General features: G+C 41.1%; 1 protein-coding gene across 1 annotated transcript in view; it reads right to left on the reverse strand.

The window, feature by feature from the left end:
- Positions 1-1,270: 1,270 nt before the first annotated feature.
- The window catches only part of SCARB2 (scavenger receptor class B member 2), a 78,567-nt gene continuing 52,853 nt past the window's right edge, over positions 1,271-26,984 (reverse strand). Inside the window, exons 6-12 of the mRNA XM_032400567.1 lie at positions 25,705-25,824; positions 22,229-22,398; positions 11,716-11,834; positions 10,295-10,368; positions 7,661-7,712; positions 4,510-4,668; positions 1,271-3,009 (exon numbers count right to left, since the gene is read on the reverse strand). Coding sequence (XP_032256458.1) covers positions 2,971-3,009; positions 4,510-4,668; positions 7,661-7,712; positions 10,295-10,368; positions 11,716-11,834; positions 22,229-22,398; positions 25,705-25,824 — 733 coding nt within the window. The 3' untranslated portion in view covers positions 1,271-2,970. The remainder of the gene's footprint in view (positions 3,010-4,509; positions 4,669-7,660; positions 7,713-10,294; positions 10,369-11,715; positions 11,835-22,228; positions 22,399-25,704; positions 25,825-26,984) is intronic.

The following is a 26,984-nucleotide window of genomic DNA, read 5'->3' on the forward strand; positions in this document are numbered from 1 at the left end:
CTGAGCCTACTGGCCCCCAGTGCTCCTGAGGGGCTCCCAGGGCTCTGAAGAAAGCCCTGGGGCAGAGGAACACAGTGTGGGGCCCGCTTCAAGCTCAACTGGTCAGGCTGCCTAGAACTGGCCACCACAGCTGAGCAGAAATCACAAGTGGCCCAATGGGTGCGACTCAGGCCTGCATCTGTCAAGAGGGCAAAGAGCATCTTTCAAATGAAAGTCCAGAGACGACTGGTCATCTGATGACATAACATACAATTTCCAGTGCAATTTCCTAGAAACAGTTTTATTAGTGAAATACTTCATTGCGTTAAGGGTAGAAATAAACAGGTCAAGAATCACATGAAATGAACCAATTATTTAAGCTACAGGAAGAGCATTCTGGTCAGTATTCTGTTTGATAGCCACGAGCAATTAATTCCAGAAGTAATGCCCAGAGGGCCAAGTGTGAAGGTTACCTTTTGCACAATGTGTATCTCAAGCAATTTAAATAGAAAAAAAACAGCCTCCCTTCAGTAAAAACCCCAATAGGGGTTAGTTGTATAGTACTTGCTCCACTTGACCATTAGTGATCTTTCTAGAACATGAGGAAATAAAGTCCAGTAGGAAAAGCCTTGAGCTAAAAGTGGCAAAGCCCATTTCCTGTCCTGTGTTCAACTCTCAATTTTCCCTGAGAGAAGCGAGGTCACCTCTCTCTCTTTGGTTTCTCCCTAAATTGAGTGTCATAGTACAGGACACACATATTCTGTGATAATGACAATCACAAAGACTTTGGAGGCCTTTCCAGGATAATGGCTCCAAGAGAATCAGCATGAGGAATAGTTTGTTATTTTCACCCTAAAGCCAAATAGGCACATTCGTTCTTCTTAACCAGTCTATAATCTTGACTGCAGTGTATGGGCTTGCCACAGATTTTTCAGAGAGATAATATCAAACGGGATGTTAAGCCAAATAACTATTAAGAATCACATGGCAGTAATATGTTTTTGGTCTCCCTGCCTGTGTGAGAGTCAGTCTGAAGTGTACATCAGCTGTTAAATCATTCGTAGTATTTAAAAATTTCCTCCTCACAGATGACTATACCCTGATAATAGGATGAACCAATGAATATGCACTGGTTTATCAGTTTTATTCATGTGGATAAGTGGATAAACAAAAGAATAAGGTGTGCCAATTATGTAGTTAAATATTGATAAATTAAAAAATCTAGATATTTGGCATTCTTGAAGACAAAATATTTTCAATTTAGTTTTTCCCATTTTGGTGATTTGGGATATCTACAAGTTCTATCTTCATTCACAGAGAAGTTGAGAGTTGAATGAATTGCCCCCTCAAGAAGGGAACATGTCACATATTGCTTTAGTGTAGAGAAAAAGAAATTGGGGCAAATAATGGGATTTATTACCACCACACAGGGATCAAAAGCTGTATTTGTGAAATCCATGGCTTTTTCTCTTCATTTGCTTACACTGAACTCCAGTTTTAAACACAAAATCCTGTAAGATGATTCAGTTGTTAAGAAATTCTATGTACACTTTGCTGGGTAACTATATAGGTTTCTTGATCAAAAATGAATAGTGAATTTTGAGAACAAAGAAAATGCCCTTAAATATGCTTGAATTTGTGACATGTGATGGTTCCTAATCCTCTGATTTAGGTTGCACTGAAAGCCAAGAGGTCTTCTGAGGAGAGGCGGCCCTGCTCCTGGGTCCCCAGGGATCTTCCTTTAAAGCATTTTCTGTGCAATATTTTAAGACACCATCATTCATTCTGTCAGCAAGGTGATTGTCGCAGGAAGTGTAGGGCACATTTTTCTCTCTTCAGTGAGTGACAGTGAACCACAGAACACTGGAAGGAACCAAATCTGAGGAAAGAAAGCCAACTGACAAAAACAATTTCAAAGTTCCCAAGAAGACTGCCTGAAAAAATGTCTTGTTAGTGCAGTCAGACTTCCCGAAATGTATGTGTAATTTAGGCTGTGGAGGGATGGATTTCCCATATTCATAAATAATTTTACAAAGAACAACTCAATAATATTGTAACTGATAGAATATCATATTTGGCAAGGGTGACTGGGGGAAAAAATCAGTTACTAATGACACCTCCCAGAAGCACCTTTCCACATCAAGATCATTTTGACTAAAAAAAAAAACCAAACTACCCACAAATGTCATAACTAGCTTTTACTTCTACTCCATATGAAATATCTGTATTTGTCCTCACCAACATTATTTGTGCATCCTCTCAATTCACAAAAGTACACGTCAAATATCCTCAGGGGCTTAATCACAATCAACTCCCAGGTATCGCCCCACTGCATACCTCACCCCACCCACCCCTTCCCCGCTGGGTTCCCAGCCAGCTTGAAAGTAGTCAAAAGGCCGATTATTTTCCTGGAGGAATTATGAACTGAAGATTAGCATGAAATACAATATATCACTTTTTTAAAAGAGGAAATTAGATGCATTTGAATGATGTATTGAATGAGGCTACCATTTTACCTTGGGTTCCGAACTCTTATTTACTTCTGTTTTGGGGGTGAAATGAATGGAGGAATACAACATAAAATAGTATTTATATATTTTGAGCTCCAAGTTTGGTGACTGAAGCATACTGAATAAGGTTAGACCAAGGAACGTTAACAAGCGATGCGGACACATTTTAACCACAACAGTGGTCACAAAATTCTGGGGCTACCAGCACCTAATAACAAAAAAAAAAAAAAATTACTATACAAGAGTTTATTAAATACTTGCTAGACACATGGAAAACAAAACAGTTTTATAAAGCCTAATGGCCAGCCAGGTCAGTCTGTGGTTTAACCTCCTGCCGGAACGCTCTCCTCACTAGCCAGCGCGGGGTCTCCTCCCTCCTCTCTGCAACAGGCGACATGCCTGTGAGGACGCGGCTAGTTTCCTCACGGCGGGTCCAGCTCAGGACAGCTCACACGGCTCCTCCACCGAGCTCGGGCCTCAGTTAGGTGCGTATGAGGGGTGCTCTTTCATCTGCGGTTCCCTGAGACTCAGAAGAGAGGGGACAGCAGAGTCAGTCACTTCAGAAAGCTCCCTCGGGATGGGAAACGCTGGGCGGCAGGGTGGTGGCGGAAGACGGGAGGAGGGGAGACTGCCAGGAGGGCAGCTGTCACCCTGGCCTCTCTTCTGGCGTGGCCTGCCACCGCTTTGCCCTTCAGGCCTCACCTTCTCGCGAGGCCCGCCCTCAGCCCCCCCAGCCGCACGCCCGGTTCCAGAGCAGCGCCCCCGCCTGCGCCCACCCGGACCGTAACCCTCGTCACACCCCACGGCATTTGCTCCTGCCTGGTTTGAAACCTACCAGAGAGCAGTGGGTGCCCAGAGGCGGTGGGTGCTCAGCCGCTGCTTGCTTGTTGACTACACAAAGATGGTTAACCGTAGGAGCAGTAGTAACATTTACTGGGCTCTCACCTGTGCTTACGAAAATCTCAGCGACTGCGCTACGTCAGACGGGAAGTGAGAGCCGTACACAGAAATGGCAAAATAATTACCTCACGCCTAATTCACGCTAACCTGATGGGCACAGGTTAAGAGAAATCACGGAAGAATGCAGAACACAGGGAAGTCTGAGCTAATACTATTCAGATGGTTTCAACCTATTTCCTACTTCACATTTGCCTCAGACACTTAGTTGAAGCAGCTAGAAGGGGGGAGAAAGCCTTTGCTGCAAAAAGGGACGTTGCTGAGAATTTAAGAGGGGCTCCCAGAGGAAAGGCTCATTGACGGTTGAGCTGGGTTGGCCGGCTGGTCACTTAGAGAGGCCAACCTAACCCTGTTTATCCCATCCATTTGGGCGGGTTCCCTTCTCTCCACGGAAGTTACTGCTCTCCTGTGCCAGTCATTTCATGTGCAGTGATGACTCAGTGACAGCTATCTTCTGATATATTATGATTCCTTCCAAGCAGGTCTCTGGTTGTCTTGCTCTATAATCTTTGAACTGTTTCATCACATAACTAATGCTTACTGAGCTCCTACGAAATGCTAACACCGGGCCAAGTGCTTTCTGTTTACTGTATCCTCTAATCCTCAAAAAAACTCCTAAAGTGGGATAATGAGAGATGAAGAACTGAGGCACATTTTCTAGTGCCGCACAGCCATTAAGTGGCAGAACTGGGATTTGAATGCAGGCAGTCTGACACCAAAGGCCAGATGTTTAGCTGGTAAATATTCTTCCTCTCCTTTCCGGTTATTTTCAGAAACATTAAGCTTACTCCGAGGGATTCCATGCCCACCAAGCCAGCCCCAAATCCTGGACAATACCATTGTATTACTCCTCCCTCTTTGACACACTCCCCTTGCTTCTCATTTGGTTTAGTAGTAATATAACCATGAAATCACTGTGCCCAGCATAAAACCTTCAGAATCCACCCTGAGGATTCCATCAACTGGGTGATGGAGCCAGTTGACAGCCCTTCAATGAAGCACAGTTGACCTCCCACAGGTAAAGTTACCCAGTAAGAGAGAAGTTCCTCCAGCCACCACTCACCTCATCCATGGATCCCTGTCCTCTGCATGCAAGCCAGGTGAAGATCAAACCAAAGAACACACCCAGGGCCATGACAATGTAGGGTATGTTGGTGATGATCAAAGTAGTGTTAATCACAGACTTCAGTCGACCTGCAGTCTCTTTATCAATGAGAACACTCTGGAAGGCAAGAAAATAGTATTCCCCTGATTACTAAATATTCAGGGTATAGAGTTTTTTGCTATATCTTTCCTCAAAATCATTAAACACAATTTGGGTGAGTCTTCCTGTTAGCAAACCAAAGATACCAAAAATTCATTTATAAATTAGAGTAAGCAGAGGGGGGCATTTATTCATTAACATCTTTTTTTTTTTTCCTGAAAACATGTCTTCCTTTCAAATTAGGTTGGAAGTAGGAAGGAAAAAGTATTAAAAAATAATAAGATAATACCATCTTTTGTATCAGACAACTCCAACTCATCCTTTAATATCCAACTCAGCATAACTTCCATCCAGAAGTTTTCTCTGGCCAACTCAGGCCTGTTAAAGGTCCCTTTACTAGGCTTCCCTATCACTCCCTAAAACCCCCCATCACTGTGCACTCTGTGTTGTAACTGTCTGTTGATCTGTAGGACTCCTTGTGACTGTGAGGTTTCCAAAGGCAAGACTTATATATCTCAGTCACCTCAACATTAGGAATAGCACTCTGCACACAGTAGGTGCTCAATAAATGCCAGTGATTGAATGAATGAAATATTCCAACAATGGTATGTGGAAAGTATAATTACTGTCTTGGTTAAATCTCTAGTAATCAAGACCAGAGATCTCGGGGCCCTGGCTGGCTCAGTCAGTAGAGTGTGTGACTCTTGGTGTCTGGGTTGTGAGTTCGAGCCCCACATTAGGTGTAGAGATTACTTAAAAATAAAATCTTAAAAAAAAAATGTTTCTTAAAAAGACCAGAGGTCTCAATAGAGTGTCTAAAGTAGTCTTGAGGCTCACTAGAATTCCAGAGGGTATTGATAACCAAGAAAATGTTCTAGAATAACACTTTCTGGATGCAGAACAAAGATCTTATCTCTTTAAATTGTAATGGGTGAGGTGTCTGGAGAGCTTAATTTCATAAAAATTATGAGCAACAAATGGAACTTTGGGCTTAATTTACGCTGAATCTGCACTAGACTGAGGCAGAGGATGGGTTTCTAGGGCTGGTGCTTCCAATAACTGGCCAAGATCCATCAGTGTTAGAGTCTCCTTCTCTGGAAAAAGGAGGTGGGAGAACAGTCTCCAAGGTCACTTCAAGGTCTAATGTTTCCTTTTTCTAGAGTAAAGTCAAGTTCTTTCTAGGAGGCACCAAAAGCACAAGGTTTTACTCCGTAATTCCCTGGACTCAATATAGTCTTCTACAAAAAAGCAAAGCAAAGGTTGAGTTGGAGGGGACTTCAAATATGAACACAACTATGAACATAAGTTGGCAGAACAGGATCCTTCCTCATTTCCAAAAAGCCCTGCTTTGTGTCCTTCTCCACAAACAGTAACAATGATGACTCAGGAGCAATTGCAAATAGATCCTATAAACTGGTAAATAGTGCCTACATTTTCCCTCTGAAACAATAAAAGCCTTGTCTTAGAATTGTAATCACAAACCCTTCGAAAGTTTATAAATGTGGCTACCAATGTAATGCCAAATGAAAAAAAGGTTATAAAACTGTATCTATGGAATGGTCTCAACTACCTAATATCAAAACCAGAAAAATACTAAGAGGCAACATAAGCAGATGTCAGCTGTACTTGTTTCTGAGGGACAGGTTATCAGTGATTTGCTTTTTTAAATATTTTTTAAAAATTTTAATTGAGGTATAATTGACATAAACAGATTAGTTTTCGGTGTACAATATAATGATTCAATATTTGTATGGTGATTCACTTTTAAAACATATTTTTAGTTTTCCAAGAGCTCTATAAAGAGCATGTGTTAGTTCTACAAAGTGTAAATTATTTTTTACAAAGTTATTATTGGAAACAATTTAACAACATGCTGTTGAGTAAAATAAGTTAAGAACAATGTCAGTCTGGCCCAGGTTTTGTGAAAGTTATTTTAATTCTCCTTTTTCTTGTCAGTCCCTGTTACTGAATTTTCTATGCAGAACAAGTTTTGTTGTTGTTGTTTGTTTGTTTTGTTTGTTTGTTTTTAGGGAACAGAGAAAAATAATAAAAACTTTCAAAAATGCTGCTAACAATAGAAGCAAGCCGATCAAGAATTTATCGGAGAGGGAAAACCCCTGCATGTTCCCCCTCAAAACTGGGTGGAAGAAAGAGGGAAACTGAGGAGATTTATACAGTAAATGCATGTGATTCAGAAAAGAATTTATCACAGGTGTCTTAAATAGCAGGTGTTTTCCGAGCTTTCTGAAAATGTTTTTATTTGCAAAACTTTAATTTATACCTAACATTTAGGGATAAAATTTCTGTGGTACAGTGTGAAAGAAAGAAGTATTTCATTAGGGAAATTCTTTTTGTTTAAACTATGACAGGATCTGTGTCCTATAATTCGTGATATATGTTGGTTTATCAGAAAGTAAAAAAACAAAAACAAAACAAAACAAAACAAAACCCTCTATGCTATGATAAAAGATAAGGCAACCATATATCACTAAAATTAATGAGAGTGTATCACATTTTATTCAGTCATTTCTTTAACCACCTTACACGAAACTTTCATGTAATGTTGCCAATCATTTTAATTTGACCCTCTTTTCCTCCTGCTCAATGACGTGAATGGTAAACCGATTACATTTTGCAAACTGGCAGAGTTTCAAAGATGGAGGAGGTTTTAACTGGTCATCTGAGTGTTGGCTATTCTGCTTCAACAGTGTCTGCCATTGCTCCATTTACCTCTGCATTTTATTTCTTACATAACCAGCTGTCCAGAAAGAGAGTTTCACCCAAAACATGTTCTTGAGAAAGAAAATTTTTTGTCATTTTCAAATCTCAAACACAGGCAGCCTGTGTTTACATATAAACAGACATTTTCTGAGGACAAACAAGTTTTTAAAAATCACCTTTCCCCCTTTCTCACATCTTAAATTACATAGCTACAATAGTAGACATCAAAATGGAAGTTTTCCAAGCTTTCACAAGTAAAATATACCCATGGCTCCCTCCCAGAACTTACCTCATTAATATACATCACTGGGAAAACCAGGGTTCTAATGTTCCCCGTTTCACTATAAAGACAAAAGGTGACAAATCAAAACCACAATGAGATATCACTTCATGCCTGTTAGAATGGCTAGTATCAAAAGGCAAAATGTAGTGAGTGTTGGTAAGGATGTGGATGAAAGGGAATCCTTGTGCCCTGTTGGAGGGAAGGTAAATTGGTACAACCACTGTGGAAAACAGCATGGAGGTTCTTCAAAAAATTAAAAGCAGAATACCATATGATGCAGCATTTCCACTTCTGGATATTTAGCCAAAGAAAACAAAAACACTAACTCGAAAAGATATATGCACCCCTATGTTCATTGCAGTATTTTTTCCAGTAACCAAGATATGGAAACAACCAAAGTGTCCATCAATGGATGAATAAATAAAGAAAACATGGTATATATTCACACTAGAATACTATTTAGCCATAAAAAAGAATGCAATCTTGCCATTTGTGAAAATATGAATGGCCCCTGAGGGCGCTACACTAAGTGAATCAGACGGAGGAACACAAATACTGTATATTTTCCCTTATACGTGGAATCTAAAACAAACAAAACAAAAAAACCAAGCCCACAGACACAGAGAACAGATTGGTGGTTGCCAGAGTTGGGGCTTGGGGGGGTGGGCAAAATGGGTGGAGGGAGTCAAGGGGTACAAATTTCCAGTTATAAAACAAGTAAGTCATAGGGATGTAATGTACAGCATGGCAACTATAGTAAATAATACTGTAACGCACAGTTGAAAGTTGCTAAGAGAGTACATCTGAAAAGTTCTCATCAGAAGAAAAAAACATCTGAACCTAGTGTGGTGATGGATAACTAGGCTTATTGGGCTGATCCTTTTGCAATACATATAAATATTGAATCGTTATATTGTATACCTGAAACTAATATAATGTTGTATGTCAATCATACCTGGATAAAAAAAAGAAAATTATCTGAGATTATTTTATAGGCATCCTCATTATGATAGCACACTGGCCTGGAGAGATAAATTGCATGAGCGGGGGGAGGGGCAGAGGGGAAGGAAGAGGGACAAGCAGACTCCCCACTGAGCGCGGAGCCCGATGCAGGGCTGGATCTCACAACCCTGAGATCAAGACCTGAGGCGAAATCAAGAGCCGGATGGATGCTTAACCGTCTAAGCCACCCAGGTGCCCCCCTGGAGAGATAAGTTTATATGAAAATTCCAGCACACTTACTTCATTAAATTACCCAGAACTTATAAAGGCTTCTTAGTTATCTTTGCAAACACTTATCAGTCAGAAGTTAGATTCCAATCTGTCAGGCCAACAATTCCAAGCTTTATGAAAACACAAGATGCTGAGAGCAAATTCATCAAAATGATTACTATTCTCTTAAGAGTTATCAGAAGGATAGCCACAGCCAGCTGAACAATGCTGCCACTCCTCAGAATGGTTTTTTTGGCTCCAAGCGGAGCCCAACACGGAGCTTGAACTCATGACCCTGAGGTCAAGACCTGAGCGGAGATCAAGAGTCAGATGCTTAATCAACTGAGCCACCAGGCGCCCCTCCTCAGAATGTTTTATGACCAGGCCACTAAGTATTGTCTTCACTAGAGCCCAGAGCACGTTACCAAGAACCAGCTCTGTGCCTGGTGTTTGGGGGACACTATCTCATTTAATTCTCACACTAGTCTCATGCAGTAGGTATCACCGTCCCAGGTTTAAGACATGGAAATTATGGCTCAGAGTCATTTGCCCAGGACCAACATGAGTAAAAGGTGGAGCCAGGATTGTAATTTCATTTTGATTCTAAGGCTCTAGGTCTTAACTACTAATTTATACTGCCTCAGGAATGTGCACAGCGGTGGCAAAATGCATTCTTGCAAACCACATTTACTTTCTAGAAAGATCCATGACATGTGGGATTAAATCTGCAAATCTGATGGGGGAGCCAAGTGTTACAGATAGATGGATAGATAGATAGATAGATAGAAAGAATAGATATATGATATTATGTATAGTTTTGCAACTTGTTTTTTCATTAACAGTAAGTCATAAGCATTTTCTCATACCCAAAAAATTCCTATTGAAAAGTCTGAGCAGGACTATTAGTAATCCTAATTAAGTAATCCTTAATTAGTAATCCTAATTAAGTGGTGGTTTTCAGATGGAGTGTGGGGAGGAAGGGCTGGACTCAGGACCCTATTTTAGCTGCCCGCCTGGGAGCCCGTGGCTGGCGCTGGGTGGGCGCAGTGGGAAGACCGGAGTCGTGGCAAGGGCAACGCTGCACAGCGTGGAGAGGCGCAGACTCTGTAGCCTTACCTCACCTCTCTGTGCCTTGGTTTCCTCATCTGTAAAATGGGGCTAACACAGCCTAACTGTGAGGAATAAATGAGTTCCTTTGTGTAAAATACTTAGAACAATGTGTGATCCATGGAAAGCACGCTATACATGTTTGGTGACAAAGAATAAGTAAATTCCAAGAGCAAGGCAGCCTATGCGAATGCCGGTTACGCCTCATCCCTGAAGGGCAGGAGTGAGCAGACTTAGTGGGCTGTCTCCTGACATCGACCCCACCAGAAAGTCAATGCAGCAAAATGACCCGCTGCCTCTGACAAAAGAGGTAAAACTTACGCAAAGTCGTCTAACTTCTTGACATAAACGTTGATCTGGAACCTCCTCGCGGCTCTGAGAATAATTCCAGTCCACTGCCAATCAGAGAAGCAAAAAAGGAAACATTAGGGCTTATTAAAACCACAAACAGAGTTTTTCTCAATAGGGCAGCGTTTCTGTGTGGTGCTCACAGCCAGGGTGGCGGCTACCATGTCTGAGAGGAAGGGAGGACAAGGGAACCCTGACCTCCGACAGAATGAGAACTGCGGATGTGGTCGGGTGCCTGGTGGACCAGTGTTTCTCGAACTTTAATATGCGTGTGAGCTCTTGGGGACTTTGTGAATATGCACATTCTGATTCAGCAGGTCTGGAGTGAAGCCTGACATCGGGTATTTCTAGCAGGCACCCAGGATGCGGCACCTTCGGAGAGCGAAGCCCTAGGCGACCCTGGCAGGAGGGAGCTCTGAGCCAGGGAGTGGTCCCCAGGATGGTGAGGACCTCCCCCCGCCCAAAGCCGGGAAAGCAGCTGCGGCTGCTGGCTCCCCATGGCCGCTTCGCCTCTGCCCTCTGCACCGAGGTTAAGGGACTGCACCCAGCCCTCGGGGACAAGCACCTGCCCACAGTTCTGCTGAGGAAGAGGAACTGACTGAAGGTTAAGAGAGAAAAGGGGGATAAGAAACACCTGATCTTTTGCACAAAAAGATAAGACCATTGATTTCTCAGATACAAGAGTGAAGTGCCCATAAATTGCTGTGCTGTAAAAGACTGTTCTCGCTTTTTCTTTACTGCTCCATGTGTTCAAAATCCCCAGAATGAAGATATCTGACCTTTACCTCGGTTCCTACAGTGAGAGGCTCTCTCACATTATGAAATGCTATTTCCTTCCTTTTCACGTGGTTTTAGTTTATCTCCTCTTTGAAAACAGGATTAAAGTATATGTATATCTAATGCCTTTTAAATTAATATCATACAATAAACTCTCAAAAGTGCCTGTAGAACGAGGCTTGCCAAAAGTAACTGAAGCTAATACATATATTTAAATTTCAACCAAAACATTCCTGGCAGTAAGCAAAAAAAGAATGTATGTCTTCAACCTTGCTGATCTGTCTGCCTGTGGGAGAACGCATATACGCTCAAGTCCAAGGCTGCCAACGGAACACTGACCAGGTTACACGGGTCCAATCTCAGTTGTTCCAGTGATGCAATGTTTACAGGTGCTTTTCTGTTAAAGCAGGTTTGCTGCTATTTCTGCCTGTTAGAGCCACAGAGTTCAGCCTGTAAGGCCGTGCGACTAGGTATCACATGCACTGAGCTGAGTCTTCTCCCCTTGAATGTGTATATGAAAGGAAGACAGTATTTTAACAGTGCTAAGGACTAAACCGATAAACACTGTGTAGACAGAATAAAATCCACGCTTTTACCAGGAAGATGTGTGTACTCACAGGATTAATGTCCACAAATGTCTCATGATAGTCCTTATTCGGGTGCATACCATCGATAGCAGAAACGAACTTCTCGTCTGCTTGGTAGAAGTGTGGGAAAGATATAATAATAGGCGCACCTGCATTTTAAGGAAAACAGAAATGAACGATGTGGTTCTTGAAAGTCCAAGATGAAATTAAAGTTCCTGCCCACAAACCTGGTTCCTATGGAGGGGGAAATTCTATACGTAAGTAAACTTGGGTGGGGGAGAGGGGCAGGCTAAAATTCCATTCGACACCTCCGAGTTTGGGATTTATACTTCATTTTCTGACATCTCATTTACCCTAACATTATTTTATTCCACCATATAAACTGAAGTCATGGCTAAATTATATATTCTTCAGTATTTACTCACCCATGAAATATAAAGGTTTACACACATTATTTTAATTAACATACCCAGTAGCCCTATTAAGTTAAAACTATTAACTTCATTTTGCATTTGAGGAAAGTGAAGTTCAAAGGAGTTAAAAAAAAAAACAGACCCAGGTACATCCAGCTGTAAGGTGACAAAGGCAGAATTCTAACTGAATGACAGATGTCTCATCTGAAAGCACTTGTTTCAACTGCAAATCTCTACCAGTAAAAAGGACTTTTTTTTTTTTGCCCGCTTTTCTGTTTTTCTATTTTTCTTGGTTTACATAAGACAGGCTTTCTTCTCCTGACTATGTTGATACAGAATTTTTTAAGACTTTGCCTGGTCATGCTATCTGCCCAGCATTTGACTAGATCAAGGTCTGCCCACATGATCTCTTTTTTTCTTTTATTTTCTTCCCTATTCATTTTAAGAACCAAATAGAGAATGTTCATAATAGCCAAGGCAACCTACAGAATCAATGCAACCCCTATCAAAATACCAATAGCATTTTTCACAGCACTAGAACAAATAATCCTAAAATTTGTAAGGATCTACAAAAGACCCTGAATAGCCAAAGCAATCTTGAGAAAGAAGAACAAAGCTGGAGGCATCAAAATCCAGATTTCAAGATATACTACAAAGCTTTATTAATCAAAACAGTATGGTACTGGCATAAAAACAGACACATAGATCAACAGAACAGAATAGAGAGCCCAGAAATAAACCCACATTTACATGGTCAATTAATCTATGACAAAAGAGGCAAGAACATACAATGGGGGGAAAGGCAATCTCTTCAATAAATCATGTTGGAGAAACTGGCCAGCTACATGTAAAAAAAATGAAACTGGACCAGTTTCTTATACCATATACAAATAAACTCAAAACAGATTAAAGACCTAACTATGAGACCTGAAACCCCAAGACTCCTAGAAAAAAAAAAAAAACATAATCTCTTGGACATTGCCCTTAACAACGTATTTCCATATATGTCTCCTCAGGCAAGGGAAACAAAAGCAAAAACTATTGGGACCACACCAAAATAAAATCCTTTCGCACAGCAAAGAAAACCATCAACACAAGAAAAAGGCAACCTACTGAATGGGAGGAGATATTTGCAAATAGTATATCTGATAAGGGATTAATATCCAAAATATATAAAGAACTTATACAACTCAACACTGAAAAAACAAATAATCTGTTGAAAAAGTGGGCAGAGGACCTGAACAGACATTTCTCCAAAGAAGACATCCAGTTGGCTAACAGACACATGAAAAAATACTCAACATCATTCATCATCAGAGAAATGCAAACCAAAACACCAAGGAGATATCACTTCATGCCTGTTGTTATGACTAGTATCAAAAAGACCAATTATAATAGCAAATGTTGATGAGAATGTGGAGAAAAAGTAACCCTTGTGTACTGTTGGTGGGAATGTAAATTGGTATCACCAGAGTAGAAAATAGTGTAGAGTTTCTTCCAAAAAATAAAAATAGAAATACCATATGATCTGGTCATCCTATTACTATTTACCCAAAGAGAATGAAAATACTAATTTGAAAAGAAATACGCACCCCTATGTTCAGTGAAGCATTACTTACGATAGTGTCATCAATAGGTGAATGGATAAAGAAGATGTGGTATCTATATACAATAGAATATTACTGAGGCATAAAAAAAGAATGAGATCTTGCCATCTGTGACAACATGGATGGACCTAGAGGGTATTATGCTGAGTGAAATAAGTCAGACAAAGACAAACACCATATAATTTCACTTATTTGTGGTATCTAAAAATCAAAACAAATGAACAAACAAAACAGAAACAGACTTATAAATACAGAGAACAATGTGGTGGTTGCCAGAGGGTAGGTGACTGGGGGAGTTGGGTGAAGTAGATGGAGGGGATTAAGAGGTACAAACTTCCAGTTATAAAATAAATGAGTCACACAGACATGAATAGCACAGCATAGGGAAAAGAGTCAATAATTGTAATAATGTTGTACGGTGACAGATGGTGACTACACTTATTGTGGTGAATGTATTAACATACAGAATTGTCAGATCACTGTGCTGTGCACCTGAGACTAACAGAACACTGTATATCAAATATACTTTAATAAGACTGTTTTTAAAAAAGAAACACATAGGGAAACAAGTTATTAAAAGAAACCTATTCTAGATCGTGCTATTGAAGAGAGAGGGATCCAATAATTGCTACAAGGGAAACATACATTTGGAGAAATGAGCTTGTTGCCAAGTAATTTAGATTTGCTTACATATCTACCAGCCATGCTCAAGATACATATCATCTGTCACATCCATGTATTCTGTTTCACTAAACAGTTTCACAAAGCCATAATTTCTGTTCACTAAACAGTTTCACAAAGCCATAATTTCCTTCTTTGTGATCTACAATGATCTTTAAAGTGTTATTTTTAAAGATTTATTGGGAACGTAATAAGGGCCAGACACTGTCTTGAGTGTTTTATATACATAATCTCTCACCTTCACACAACCTTCCAAGGAACTTATCATCAACCCCCATATTACAGATGAGAAAACTGAGGTCTGCCTCCTTAATCAACTTGGCTAATGTGTTGCCAAACAGAATATGAATCAAACCCAGATCTACCTGACTCCAGAACACTCACTCATCCCACTATCCAAAATGTTCTCTGGGGAAATTCAAAACACTTGAGGATAATTCCAGAGAGCTGAACTTTTCAGTCCACATCTGGGAGTACGTAACAGGCAAGAGGAAAAGGACTGTAGCAAGAGGCTGAGTCGCCAAATAGAATCTTTGTTGATTCTGACATCAACTTCTTGAGGAAGCAGAATGTTAGCAAAACAATGAGAAAAAATATGTCCACATTGGTGCCTTGAGCCAGAGGCAGCTGGACTGAGTGGACCGGGCACTATTTCAGGACCATTCATCTACTAAGAAAGCCGGAGAGGTCAGAAACAGGGACTTGTTCCCATTTACCGTCGGTCTTACCTCCAGGGAGGGGTGCCATGTCCCCTGGCACAGTGGTTCCCAAATAGGAGGTACCATCTTCATGAGAATCACCTGGAGCTCATGTTAAAAATACAGGTTCTGGGGCCCTGGTATGTGGGCCCTGGGACATAGATTTTTAATGCCTCTCCAGATAATTCCTACGCAGGGCCAGGTTTAGGAGCCACTGCCCTGGGAGAGAAGGAATAGGGAGGTATACTGCTGACTTCAGATTACCTCAAAAGGAGATTTTTTTTTTTCAAGCAAATTAGATAAGAAGGCAAAAACTAGCACATTACTTTATTCAGGAAGTAAAGACAACTTTATTCAGGAAAGAGGGGTTCCAAAATTTCTCAAAGGAAACTTTAAAGGGGAATTATAGCCTAAGAAGTATCACAGCAGACCCTATGTTCTAGCAGGGATTTGCTCAGAGATAAGAATTTTATAAAAATCATTTTCCCTCTCTGAGCCCTGCTTTCCACAATTATAAAAAGAGGCCTCTGGATGCCTATCTAGTAAGAGCACTCTGAATAATTATGCAACATAGGATTGTTAAAGTTAGTTCTCAAGAAGAAGAAAATGCTTTTGTCAGTTGTACCACCAATAATTCTGCCTCATTTTTTTTTTTAAAGATTTTATTTATTTATTTGCAAGAGAGCACAGCAGGGGCAGCGGCAGGCAGAGGGAAAGGGGGAAGCGGCTCCCCGCTGAGCAGGGAGCCCGATGCGGGGCTCGATCCCAATGACCTAAGCCGAAGGCAGACGCTTAACCAACTGAGCCACCCAGGCGTCCCAATAATTCTGCCTCACTCATGGAAAGGAGCAGGGTAGCTCAGACATTTAGAGACACTGGGAAATTTGCAGTCAGGGTATAAAACTAACTCTGTTTTGAAATCATCATAAATTTCTTTTTTAAGATTTCATTTATTCATTTGAGAGAGAGAATAAGCGAGAGAGCGAGCACGAGTCGGGGAAGGGGCAGAGGCAGAGGGAGAAGCAGACTTCCCGCTGAGCTGGGAGCCCGACATGGGGCTCAATCCCAGGACCCTGGGATCATGACCTGAGTCAAAGGCAGATGCTTAACTGACTAAGCCACCCAGGCGCCCCTGAAATCATCATAAATTTTTTTGTTTTTAAAGATTTTATTTATTTATTTATTTGACAGAGAGAGAAACAGCAAGAGAGGGAACACAAGCAGGGGGGAGTGGGAGAGGGAGAAGAAGGTTTCCCAGGGAGCAGGGAGCCTGACGCGGGGCTCGATCCCAGGACCCAGACGCTTAACGACTGAGCCACCCAGGCGCCCCTCATCATAAATTTTTAACAAGATATGTACTTTCTCATTACCAAGTTCTCCACTTTCTCTTTTAGCATTGTTATGAACATGAAATCAGTTAATGATTTACACATATTAACTAATGTATATATGTAAACCACTTAGAATAATGACTAACTGAACAATGACTACTATAATTGCTTGGTAAACACGAACTATTTTTACTATTAAGACTTCTAAACTACCACCCAGAAAGAACACAACATGACATTCTAGGAATAAGAAGCATTACACAAGAGAAGAAGAAAGGAACAGAGGAACTACAAAACTGCCAGAAGACAATGAACAAAATGGCAATAAGTCTACACTTACCAATAATTACTTTATTTATTTATATTTTAAAGATTTATTTATTCGAGAGAGAGACAGAGTGTGTGTGTTAGGGGGGCAGGGCAGAAGGAGAGAGAAACCCCAAACAGGTTCTGTGCTCAGCACAGAGGAGCCCAATCTGATGACCCTGAGACCACAACCCAAGCTGAAACCAAGAGTCGGATGCTCAACCAACTGCACCACCCAGGTGGCCCTCAATAATGACTTTAAATGAATGGACTAAATTCTCCAATTAAAAGACAGAGTGGCCAAATGGATAAAAATATAAGACCCACCCATATGCTGCCTAAAGAGATTCACTTCAGATGTAAAGACACATACAGACTGAAAGTAAACGGAGGGAAAAACGCTCCATGTAATTGGAAATCAAAAGAAAGCTGGGGTAGCTAGAGTTACATCAGACAAAATAGACTTTAAAACCGAGACTGTAGGGGCGCCTGGGTGGCTCCGTCAGTTAAGCGTCTGCCTTTGGCTCAGGTCATGATCCCAGGGTCCTGGGATGGAGCCCCACCTTGGGCTCCCTGCTCAGCGGAAGCCTGCTTCTCCCTCTCCTCCCCGCTTGTGCTCTCTCTCGCTATCTCTGTCACTATCTGTCTCTCTCTCAAATAAATAAATAAAATCTTTAAAAAAAAAAACCCAAAGACTGTAATAAGAGACAAAGAAGGTCATTATATAATGACAAAAGAATCAATCCAACAAGAGGATATAACATTTGTAAATATTTATGCACCCAAAATAGGGGCACCTAAATATATAAAGAAAATATTAACAGACCTAAAAGGAGAAATAGATAGCAAAACAATAATAACAGGAGATTTTAATACTCCACCTACATCAACAGATAGATCATCCAGACAGAAATTCGAAAAGGAAACATTGGCCTTAAATGACACATGAGACCAGATGAACTTAGATATATAAAGAACATTCTATATAAAAGCAGCAGAATACACCTTCTTCTCAAGTGCACATGAAACATTTTCCAGGACAGATTATATGTTAGGCCACAAGTCTTAAAAATTTAAAAAGATTGACATCATGTCAGGCATTTTTTTTCTACACACAATGGTATAAAACTAGAAATCAATTATAGGAAGAAAACTGGAAAATTCACACATATGTGGAAACTATACAACATGCTCCTGAGCAACTAATGAGTCAAAAAAAGAAATCAAAGGAGAAATCAAAAAATACCTTGAGACGAATGAAAATGAAAATACACCATACCAAAATTTATGGAATGTAGCAAAAGGAATTCTAAGGCAGAAATTCATGGTGATAAATACCCATCTCAAGAAACATGAAATTCTCAAATAACCTAAGTTTATACTTCAAGGAACTAGAAACAGAAGAAAAAAATGAAGCCCAAAGTTAGAAGAAGAAGGGAATAACAAAGATCAGAGTGGAAAGAAATGAAAGAGAGACTAAAAAGATAATAGGAAAGATCAATGAAGCTAAGAGCTGGTTCTTTGAAAAGATAAAATTGACAAACCCTTGCTAAGACTCATCAAGAAAAAAAGAGAGCTCAAATCAATAAATCAGAAATGAAAGAAGTGATGTTACAACTAATACCACAGAAATACAAAGGATCATAAGAGACTACTATGAACAATTATATGCCAACAAACAACCTAAAGGAAATGGATAAATTCCTAGAAACATAACCTTCTAAGACTGAATCATGAAGAAATAGAAAATCTGAATTGATCAATTATTAGTAAGGAGATTGAGTTAGTAATCAAAAACTTCCTACCAAACAAAAGTCCAGGATCAGATGGCTTCACTGGTGAATTCTACCAAACACTCAAAGAATTAACACCAATCCTTCAAAGTATTCCAAAACATAGAAGGGCAGGGAACATTTCCAAACTCATTTTTACGAGGCCCGCATGACCTTGATACCAAAACCAGACAAGGACACCACAAGAAAAGAAAATTATAGGCCAATATCTCTCTTTCTTTTTTTTTTAAAGATTTTATTTATTTATTTATTAGAGAGCGGGAGAGAGAGAAACAGCATGAGAGGGGAGAGGGTCAGAGGGAGAAGCAGGCTCCCTGCTGAGCCAGGAGCCCGATGCGGGACTCGATCCCAGGACTCCGGGATCATGACCTGAGCCGAAGACAGCCACCCAACCAACTGAGCCACCCAGGCACCCCTAGGCCAATATCTCTTATGAACATAAATGCAAAAATCCTCAACAAAATATTAGCAAACTGAATTCAACAATACATTACAAGGATTATACACCATAATGAAGTGGGATTTACATCAGGGATGCAAGGATGATTCAACATTGGCAAATCAATCAACATGATACACCACATTAACAAAGTGAAGGATAAAAAATCATATGATCATTTCAACAGATGCAGAAAAAAGCATGTGACAAAATTCAATATCCATTATGATAAAAACTCATGATAAAGTAGGTATAGAGGGAACATATATCAACACAATAATGGTCATATATAACAAGCCCACAGCTAACATCATACTCAACAGTGAAAAGGTTAAAGCTTTTCCTCTAGAATCAGGAATAAGGGAAGGATACGTACCTTTGCCACTTTTATTCAACATAGTATTGGAAATCCTAACCAGAGTAATTAGGCAAGATAAAGAAATAAAAGGCATCCAAATTGGTGAAGAAGTAAAACTGTCACTATTAGCAGATGACATGGTATCATATGTAGAAAACCCCAAAGACTCCATCAAAAAACTGCCAGAACTAATAAACAAATTCAGTAAAGTTGCAAGAAAAAAAAAAATCAATATAGAAAAGTCAGTTGTGTTACTATACACTAATAATTAATTCTCAGAAAGAGAAATTAAGAAAATAATCCCAGGGACGCCTGGTGGCTCAGTCGGTTAAGCACTGGCCTTTGGCTCAGGTCATGATCCCAGGGTGCTGGGATTGAGTCTCGCATCGGGCTCCCTGCTCAGCCGGGAGTCTGCTTCTCCCTCTGCCCCTCCCCCTGCTTATGCTCTCTCTCTCTGACAATAAGTAAATAAAATCTTAAAAAAAAAAAAGAAAGAGAAAATAATCCCAATCACAATAACATCAAAAAGAATAAAAGACCTTGGAATAAATCTAAGCAAGGAGGTAAAAGACCTGTACACTGAAAATTATAAGAGGAAAGAAATTTAAGAAGACACAAATAAATGGACATGGATTGGAAAAATTAATATTGTTAAAATGCCCATACTATCCAAAGCAATTTACAGATTCAATGCAATCATTATCAAAATTCCAATGGCATTTTTCACAGAAATAGAATATACAACCCTAAAAATTGTGTGGAACCATAAAAGACCCCCGAGCAGCCAAAGCAATCTTAAGAAAGAAGAACGAAGCTGGAGGCATCACACTCCCTGATTTCAAACTATATTATAAAGACATAGTAGGGTATTGGCATAAAATAGACACATACATCAGGAGAACAGAATAGAAAACCCAGAAATAAATCCCATGCACCATTGGTCAATTAATTTATCACAAAGGAGCCAAGAATATACAATGGGGAAAGAACAGAGTCTTCAATAAATGGTGTCAGGAAAACTGGACAACCACATGCAAAAGAATGAAACTGGACCACTATCTTATTCCATACACAGAACTTCACTCAAAATGGATTAAAGACTTGAATATGAGACCTGAAACCATAAAAGTCCTAGAAGAAAACATAGGTGGTAAGCTCCATGACATCGGTCTTGAGTGATGGCGTCTTGTATCTGACTCCAAAAGCGAAGGCAACAAAAGCAAACAAACAAACAAACAAACAAACACAACCAAGTGGGACTACATCAAACTAAAAAACTTTTGCATAGCAAAAGAAACCATCAATAGAACCAAAAGGCAACCTACTGAATGGGAGAAAATATTTGCAAATCATGTATCTGTAAGGGGTTAACATCCAAAATATTATTATAAAGAACTCATGCAACTCAATAGCAAGAAATCCAAACAATCCAATTAAAAAATGGGCAGAGGATCTGAATAGACATTTTTCCAAAGATATACAAATGGCAAATGGGTACATGAAAAGATGCTCGACATCATTAATCATCAGGGAAATGCAAATCAAAACCACAATGAGATATTACCTCATACCTGTCAGAATGGCTAAAATCAACAACACAAGAAACAACAGTTGTTGGTGAGGAAGCAGAGAAAAGGGAACACTTTTGCACTGTTGGTGGGAATGTAAATTGGTGCAGCCACGGTAAAAAAAATATAAGGATTCCTGAAAAAATTAAAAATAGGGGTGCCTGGGTGGCTTATTTGGTTAAGTGTCCCACTCTTGATTTCGGCTCAGGTCATGATCTCAGGGTTGTGAGATGAAGCCCCACATCAGGTTCAACGCTCAGGGCAGAGTCTGCTTGAGATTCTCTCCCTCTCCCTCTCCCTCTGCCCTCCTCCCATTCGCACGCATACCTCCCTCTCTCTCTCTAACAAATAAATAAATAAAAATAAAATCTTAAAAGAATTAAACATGTAACTACCATACAATCCAGCAATTCTACTTCTGGGTATGTATCCAAAGAAAACAAAAACTAATTTGAAAAGATATGCATCCTTATGTTCATTGCAGAATTATTTTCAATAGCCAAGATATGGAGATAACCTAACTGTCCATCAATGGATGAACGAAAAAATAATGTGGTGTATATATATATATATATATATATATATATATATATACACACACACACACACACACACAGACACAGTGGAATACTATTCAGCCATAAAAAGAATGAAAATCTTGCCATGTGGAACAACATGGATGGATCTTGAGGGCATTATGCTAAGTGAAATGAGTCAGACATAGACAAATATCTGTGATCTCAGTTACATGTGGAATTTAAAAACAACAGCAACAACAAGCTAAGCTCACAGATACAGAGAACAGATCAGTGGTTGTTGGAGGCGGTGGGGTTGGGGTGGGAGAAATGGATGAAAGGGGTCAACAGGTGCAAATTTCCAGTTATAAAATAAATGTCACGGGGATGTAATTTACAACATAGTGACTATGGTTAATGGTATTGCATTGCGTATTTACAAGTTGCTAAGAGAATAGGTCTTAAAAGTCTTCATCACCAGACTTTGTAAGTAAAAGTCTTCCTCACAAGACTTGGTTTTGTAACTATGTATGGTGATGGATGTTAACCATACTTATTGCAGTGATCATTCTACAATATATACAAATATTGCATTGTTATATTGTATACCAGAAACTAATATAATGTTATATGTTAATTATACCTTAAATTGTTTAAAAAAACAAGCAATACAGAAAAGCCACTAATTTTTTACCATCCTATAACCATATTGTGAAATATTATTCTTGAAAAGTCAGAATCACTCTTTCATTTGGGCTGACAGCATTCTTTGTTGAAGAACACTAATCCTGCATTCTAGACACACCGAATCCTGTCCCTTCCCCGAGCTCTTACCATTCTTGCAGATGCTGATATTCAAAACTCCTGAGCCCAGGCAGTTTCCTTTAGGCACACAGAAGCCGGCATTGTCTGAGGTATTGGCTAGTACTTCTCCAGGCACCTTATAACGGAAGGCAGGCAGTCCCTGCACACTCTCGAAGTCACTGAAAGTTATGTACACTGATCTGGTAGGAAGTAAGGAGGAAAAGTCAGTGTGGGCTCTGGTCAGTGTAATCTGCCCTGAACCAGTAAGTTAACAACCGTTCTCAGGCACAACGTGGCTAAAGTTGATGGGGTACAGGTGGGAAATGAAGATGCAAAAGAAAGCTTGAAAGGAACTCACACCACTCGGTGCAGAAGAGGAATTATCATGAAAGATGTTTAAGAGGCAGCAACTATAGTAACAGCCAAACCAGGCCAAGGGAAAAAAATGTGTGGTAGAAAATAAAGAGGACATTTAGGACAGAGACTCACCTGGAAAGAAGTAAAAGAGTCGTCCAGACCAGCACGGACACGTGCCAGTGTGGCCGAAGCAGAAGCAAGGGTAGGGCAGAGGCAAAGCAGAAGCAGAAAAGGTGGCAAAGGGCTTGGCCAGGTAGATTCGTAAGTGCTTGAAATGTGCCCCGTTAGCCAGACATTTGATTTGAATGTATACTTTGATACCCATTTCCCTCAAGTAAAAATAGTTTCCATATTTTGGAATTTATTACAATGTTTATTATTTCAGTCATTTATCTCAATGGGGTTTGACGTAATTTTGGCGTCAGTCCTTACGGAGTTTCAAACGGTGGTCCCATGTACTACTAACCACCCTTGTATTTGCACATCCTGAGCGACAGACGAAGCACTTTCACATACACTGTCTCAAGTGATCCCTCAGCCCTTCAGTTGACGGCCAAAGCGAACTGCTTTCTGGGTCTGGCTATTTTCATCTTTGAACCAGAGGTGGGACACGTCTCTTACAGGGTTGTGAATCACATGGGAGCTGCCTTCTACTCACGTCCCACCCCTATAGCATCTTCTAAATAAAATATTTTAGGCAAACAGAAAGGTAGAGAAAATACCATAATAAATACCTTTTAAAACAAATACTACTCAGATAAATAAAAAGGACAGTATGGATACAACTGCAGCTCTCTGTACAACACTTCTTCCTTTTTTAAAGATTTTATTTATTTATTTGAGAGAGAGAAGGAGAGAATGAGCAAGAGAGCACAAGCAGGGGGAGCGGCAGAGGGAGAGGGAGAAGCAGACTCCCCGCTGAGCAGGGAGCCCGATGCGGGGCTCGATCCCAGGACCCCAGGATCATGACCTGAGCCGAAGGCAGCCGCTTAACGACTGAGCTACCCGGGCGCCCATGTATAACACTCCTGATTCCAGTCCTTCTCTGAGTCCCCAGAGGTAACCACTGTCCTGAACTTGGGGTTTATCCTTCCCTTGCAGGTCTTAATCCTTTCACAAATGTGCACATTCATAAACAATGTGTGGCATGGTTTGCTATTTTTAAATGTTATATAAAACAGTATGCCATATTCTCTTCCTGTAATTTGCTTCTTCATTCAATATTACATTATTAAGATTTATAACATTACATTGTCTGGTTCTTGTATTTTAAATCTTATGCAGTATTCCATCATATGAATACACCACGATTTATTTATATTCTCCTTTTTACAGAGACTTAGGTTGCTTCCAATTTTCCACTACTAAAACCACGTTGCAATGAACTTTTCCGTATAAGTCTCCTTACAGGTCTACACAAGGGTTCTCCGGGCCAGGGAACTGATGCAGAACAGTGAGGCACCGTGGCGTTTGCACATCCTCGGCTTTACTAAACATTGCCAAATGGCCCTTCAAAAGTGTTGGTGTCGGGGGCACCTGGTGGCTCAGTTGGTTAAGCATCTGCCTTCAGCTCAGTTCATGATCCCAGGATCCTGGGATTGAGCCCCACATCGGGCTCCCTGCTCTGCGGGAAGCCTGCTTCTCCCTCTCCCACTCCCCCTCCTTGTGTTCCCTCTCTCGCTGTCTCTCTCTCTCTGTCAATTAAATAAATAAATATTTTTTTTTAAAAAGTGCTCGTGTCAGATAAAAACATGTTTCCTCTGCACCAAATCTTTCAAAAAGCCTCCTATGGTGCTTCTAGGTTGCCTTGTTTCACTCGCTGCATTCAAATGCATTTTCTGACCCTTCTGTCCTCCCACAAATATGTACGGGCGAGGGCAGCCAGCCAGAGAGGGACTATGGTAGTCTGTGGGGGCGCTGGGATGGCTGGGAAGCATGGCACGGCAGCAGGGACGGAGAGGTGGGGGCCGATGCAAGAGCTCTTCCTGAGGAGGCATCCCAGCATCTGGTAGCAGAGTCAATGCAGGACAGCAGGGAGATTTATAATGCCACCACTCTTCCTGGCAGGGCTGACTGGGTAGGCAGTGCAATTATGTGAGCTATGAAACACCAGAAGAACAGCCATTCTTCAGCATATTGAATCAACAGTGTCAAATGCGACTAAGTCACTTGGGACTTTGAGGAGTTTCATGAAAAGGCTTGTCGGGGTAAGTAGGGAGGATGTGGAGACGGTGTGAGTCAGCCATTCATTCAGGCAGTTTGAGGGTGAAGGGCAGAGACAGGGCAGTAGCTGATGAGGGGACGGGAATCAGGATGGAGAGCAGGATGCCTTCTTCCCAGACAGGAGCCATAATCATGAAGGAGCAGGCGGGAGAGAGGGAGAGCTCACAAGGCAAGTGGCAGCAGGTACGATCTAAGGGAAGGTGACAGCTCAGCAAATGCCTACAAACTCTGAACTAGGGACAACAGTTTGCTTTATCCTCTGTGTAGAGGTTACCTGTTGACTGGAAGACCAGGTGAAGTATCATGCTTGACAGAGCACATCATAATAACTAAGAGCCATTATTTAATATTGTTTACTGTTTGACAAGTCCTGGGTGAAGTATTTTACTAACAGTAACGCATTTGTCCTCATAACAACTCCCAAGGTAGGCAACAATTTCTATCTTTATTTTACACATGAGGAAAGTGAGGCACAAAGTGCTGAATAACTTTCCCAAGGTCACACAGCTTTAAGTGTTGGAGCTGGTGTTCAAATCAACCAATGCAGTCACGCTCTGGAGCCCGTGACTTGAACCACTATGCCACACTGTCTCTCAATATGCCATCAGCATTCGTCACTGCTATTTTTTAAAAGATTTTATTTATTTATTTGACACAGAGAGAGAGAGAGCACAAGGAAGGGGAGCAGCAGAGGGAGAGGGAGAAGCAGGCTTCCCGCTGAGCAGGGAGCCCGACGCGGGGCTCGATCCCAGGACCCTGGGATCATGACCTGAGCCGAAGGCAGACGCTTAATGACTGAGCCACCCAGGCACCCCAGCATTTGTCACTGATTAAGCAGAGATGTCCAGGCCTATGAAGGGTAGCTCCTTACATTCCTCACCCTTTTGGTCGTCTTGCAGAAAATAACTTATGTGGAAAGTTCTTACCTGCAAAATTCAGATGGGAAGACATAAAGAATTTCCTCTCTGTTTATTAACGGGTGAAAAGAATCTCCATCTGTTCCATTAATCATATTGCACTTATCTGTTGTCCACCAGTCAAGGGACCTGTAATTGATAAGCACAAGAAAGAGTAGAGTAAAATCACATTTGATTTTAGATCTTTTCAGATGGTCAGGACTTTTCAGGCCTTAATTGGGAGCCAGCTACCCACAGAATCTTATTCATACGCAGACACAGGGGGGATGCTGGTTAGGAATTAGATCAAGAGGGGTCAGAGTAGGCACCTGATCCCCGAATCAATTCTGATAGAGGCAACGTCCAAAAATCCCTCTTTCCTTCCTGCAAAAAAGAGTATCCTATGTAGAGGTTTAGAAATACCCATTTTATTAAAATAGTGATTCAATGTAGCATGAACAATAGCCTTGTCTGGAGCTAGCCCACTGACAGGAGAGCTCAGGATAGATATATTCAGCTCTTGAGGAAGGAGCTGAGATGGCAGAGTAGTAGGAGGACCTATGTTTGCCTCGTCTCTCAAACACAGCTAGATAAATATCAAATCATTCTGAGCACCCAGGAAATCAATCTGAGGACTGAGAGAACAAATTGCACAACTAGAGGGAGAAAAGAGGCCACGTCGTGGAAGGTAGGAGATGCAGAGACGTGATTTGGGGGAGAAAAGAATCTCCAGTGCTATGGAGGGGAGGGAGCCCCTGATCACAGAGAGAGAGAGAGAGGGCACAGGGTGCAGGTTATCACACAAGAAAAACACTTCCCTAAAACCACTGACGTGGAAAACGAGAGCGGTTGATTACTGCAAGTTTTTATAAGTGGCTGAGCTCAGAGACTAAAGTTCTAGAAGTCCATGCGATCATTGGGGGAAGCCTGGTGGGTACAGAGGTGCTCCTGTGGAGAAGGAGGGCAGAGGCCCGGGAGCAGACAGTGTGGTCGGAAGATCCCCTGGGTCCCACTGGGAGAGACGGTCCCCCTTCTTGCAGTGCGCTTGGGAGAGGTGGCACTGCCTCTCCAGGGACAAAAGAGCCAGCGGGTGCCATTGAGCCGTCCCGTTCATTAGCATAGGAGCAGAGATGTCTGCTGCGGGCCGCTAACCTGGCTGTGGGCTTTTTGCTGCGCTTTACCATAAACTCCAAGCCCCTGTGTATTCGTGTGACTGCCCTTCTGGGACAAGCCGGCACCAGCCACAGTGTGGCAAGACCCTCCCCCAGAGGATCAGCGCAGGTCGATGCCATGCTGGGTCCCTAAAACTT

Source organism: Phoca vitulina, unplaced genomic scaffold (assembly GCF_004348235.1).
Source record: "Phoca vitulina isolate PV1807 unplaced genomic scaffold, GSC_HSeal_1.0 scaffold3, whole genome shotgun sequence".
Lineage (NCBI taxonomy): Eukaryota > Metazoa > Chordata > Mammalia > Carnivora > Phocidae > Phoca > Phoca vitulina.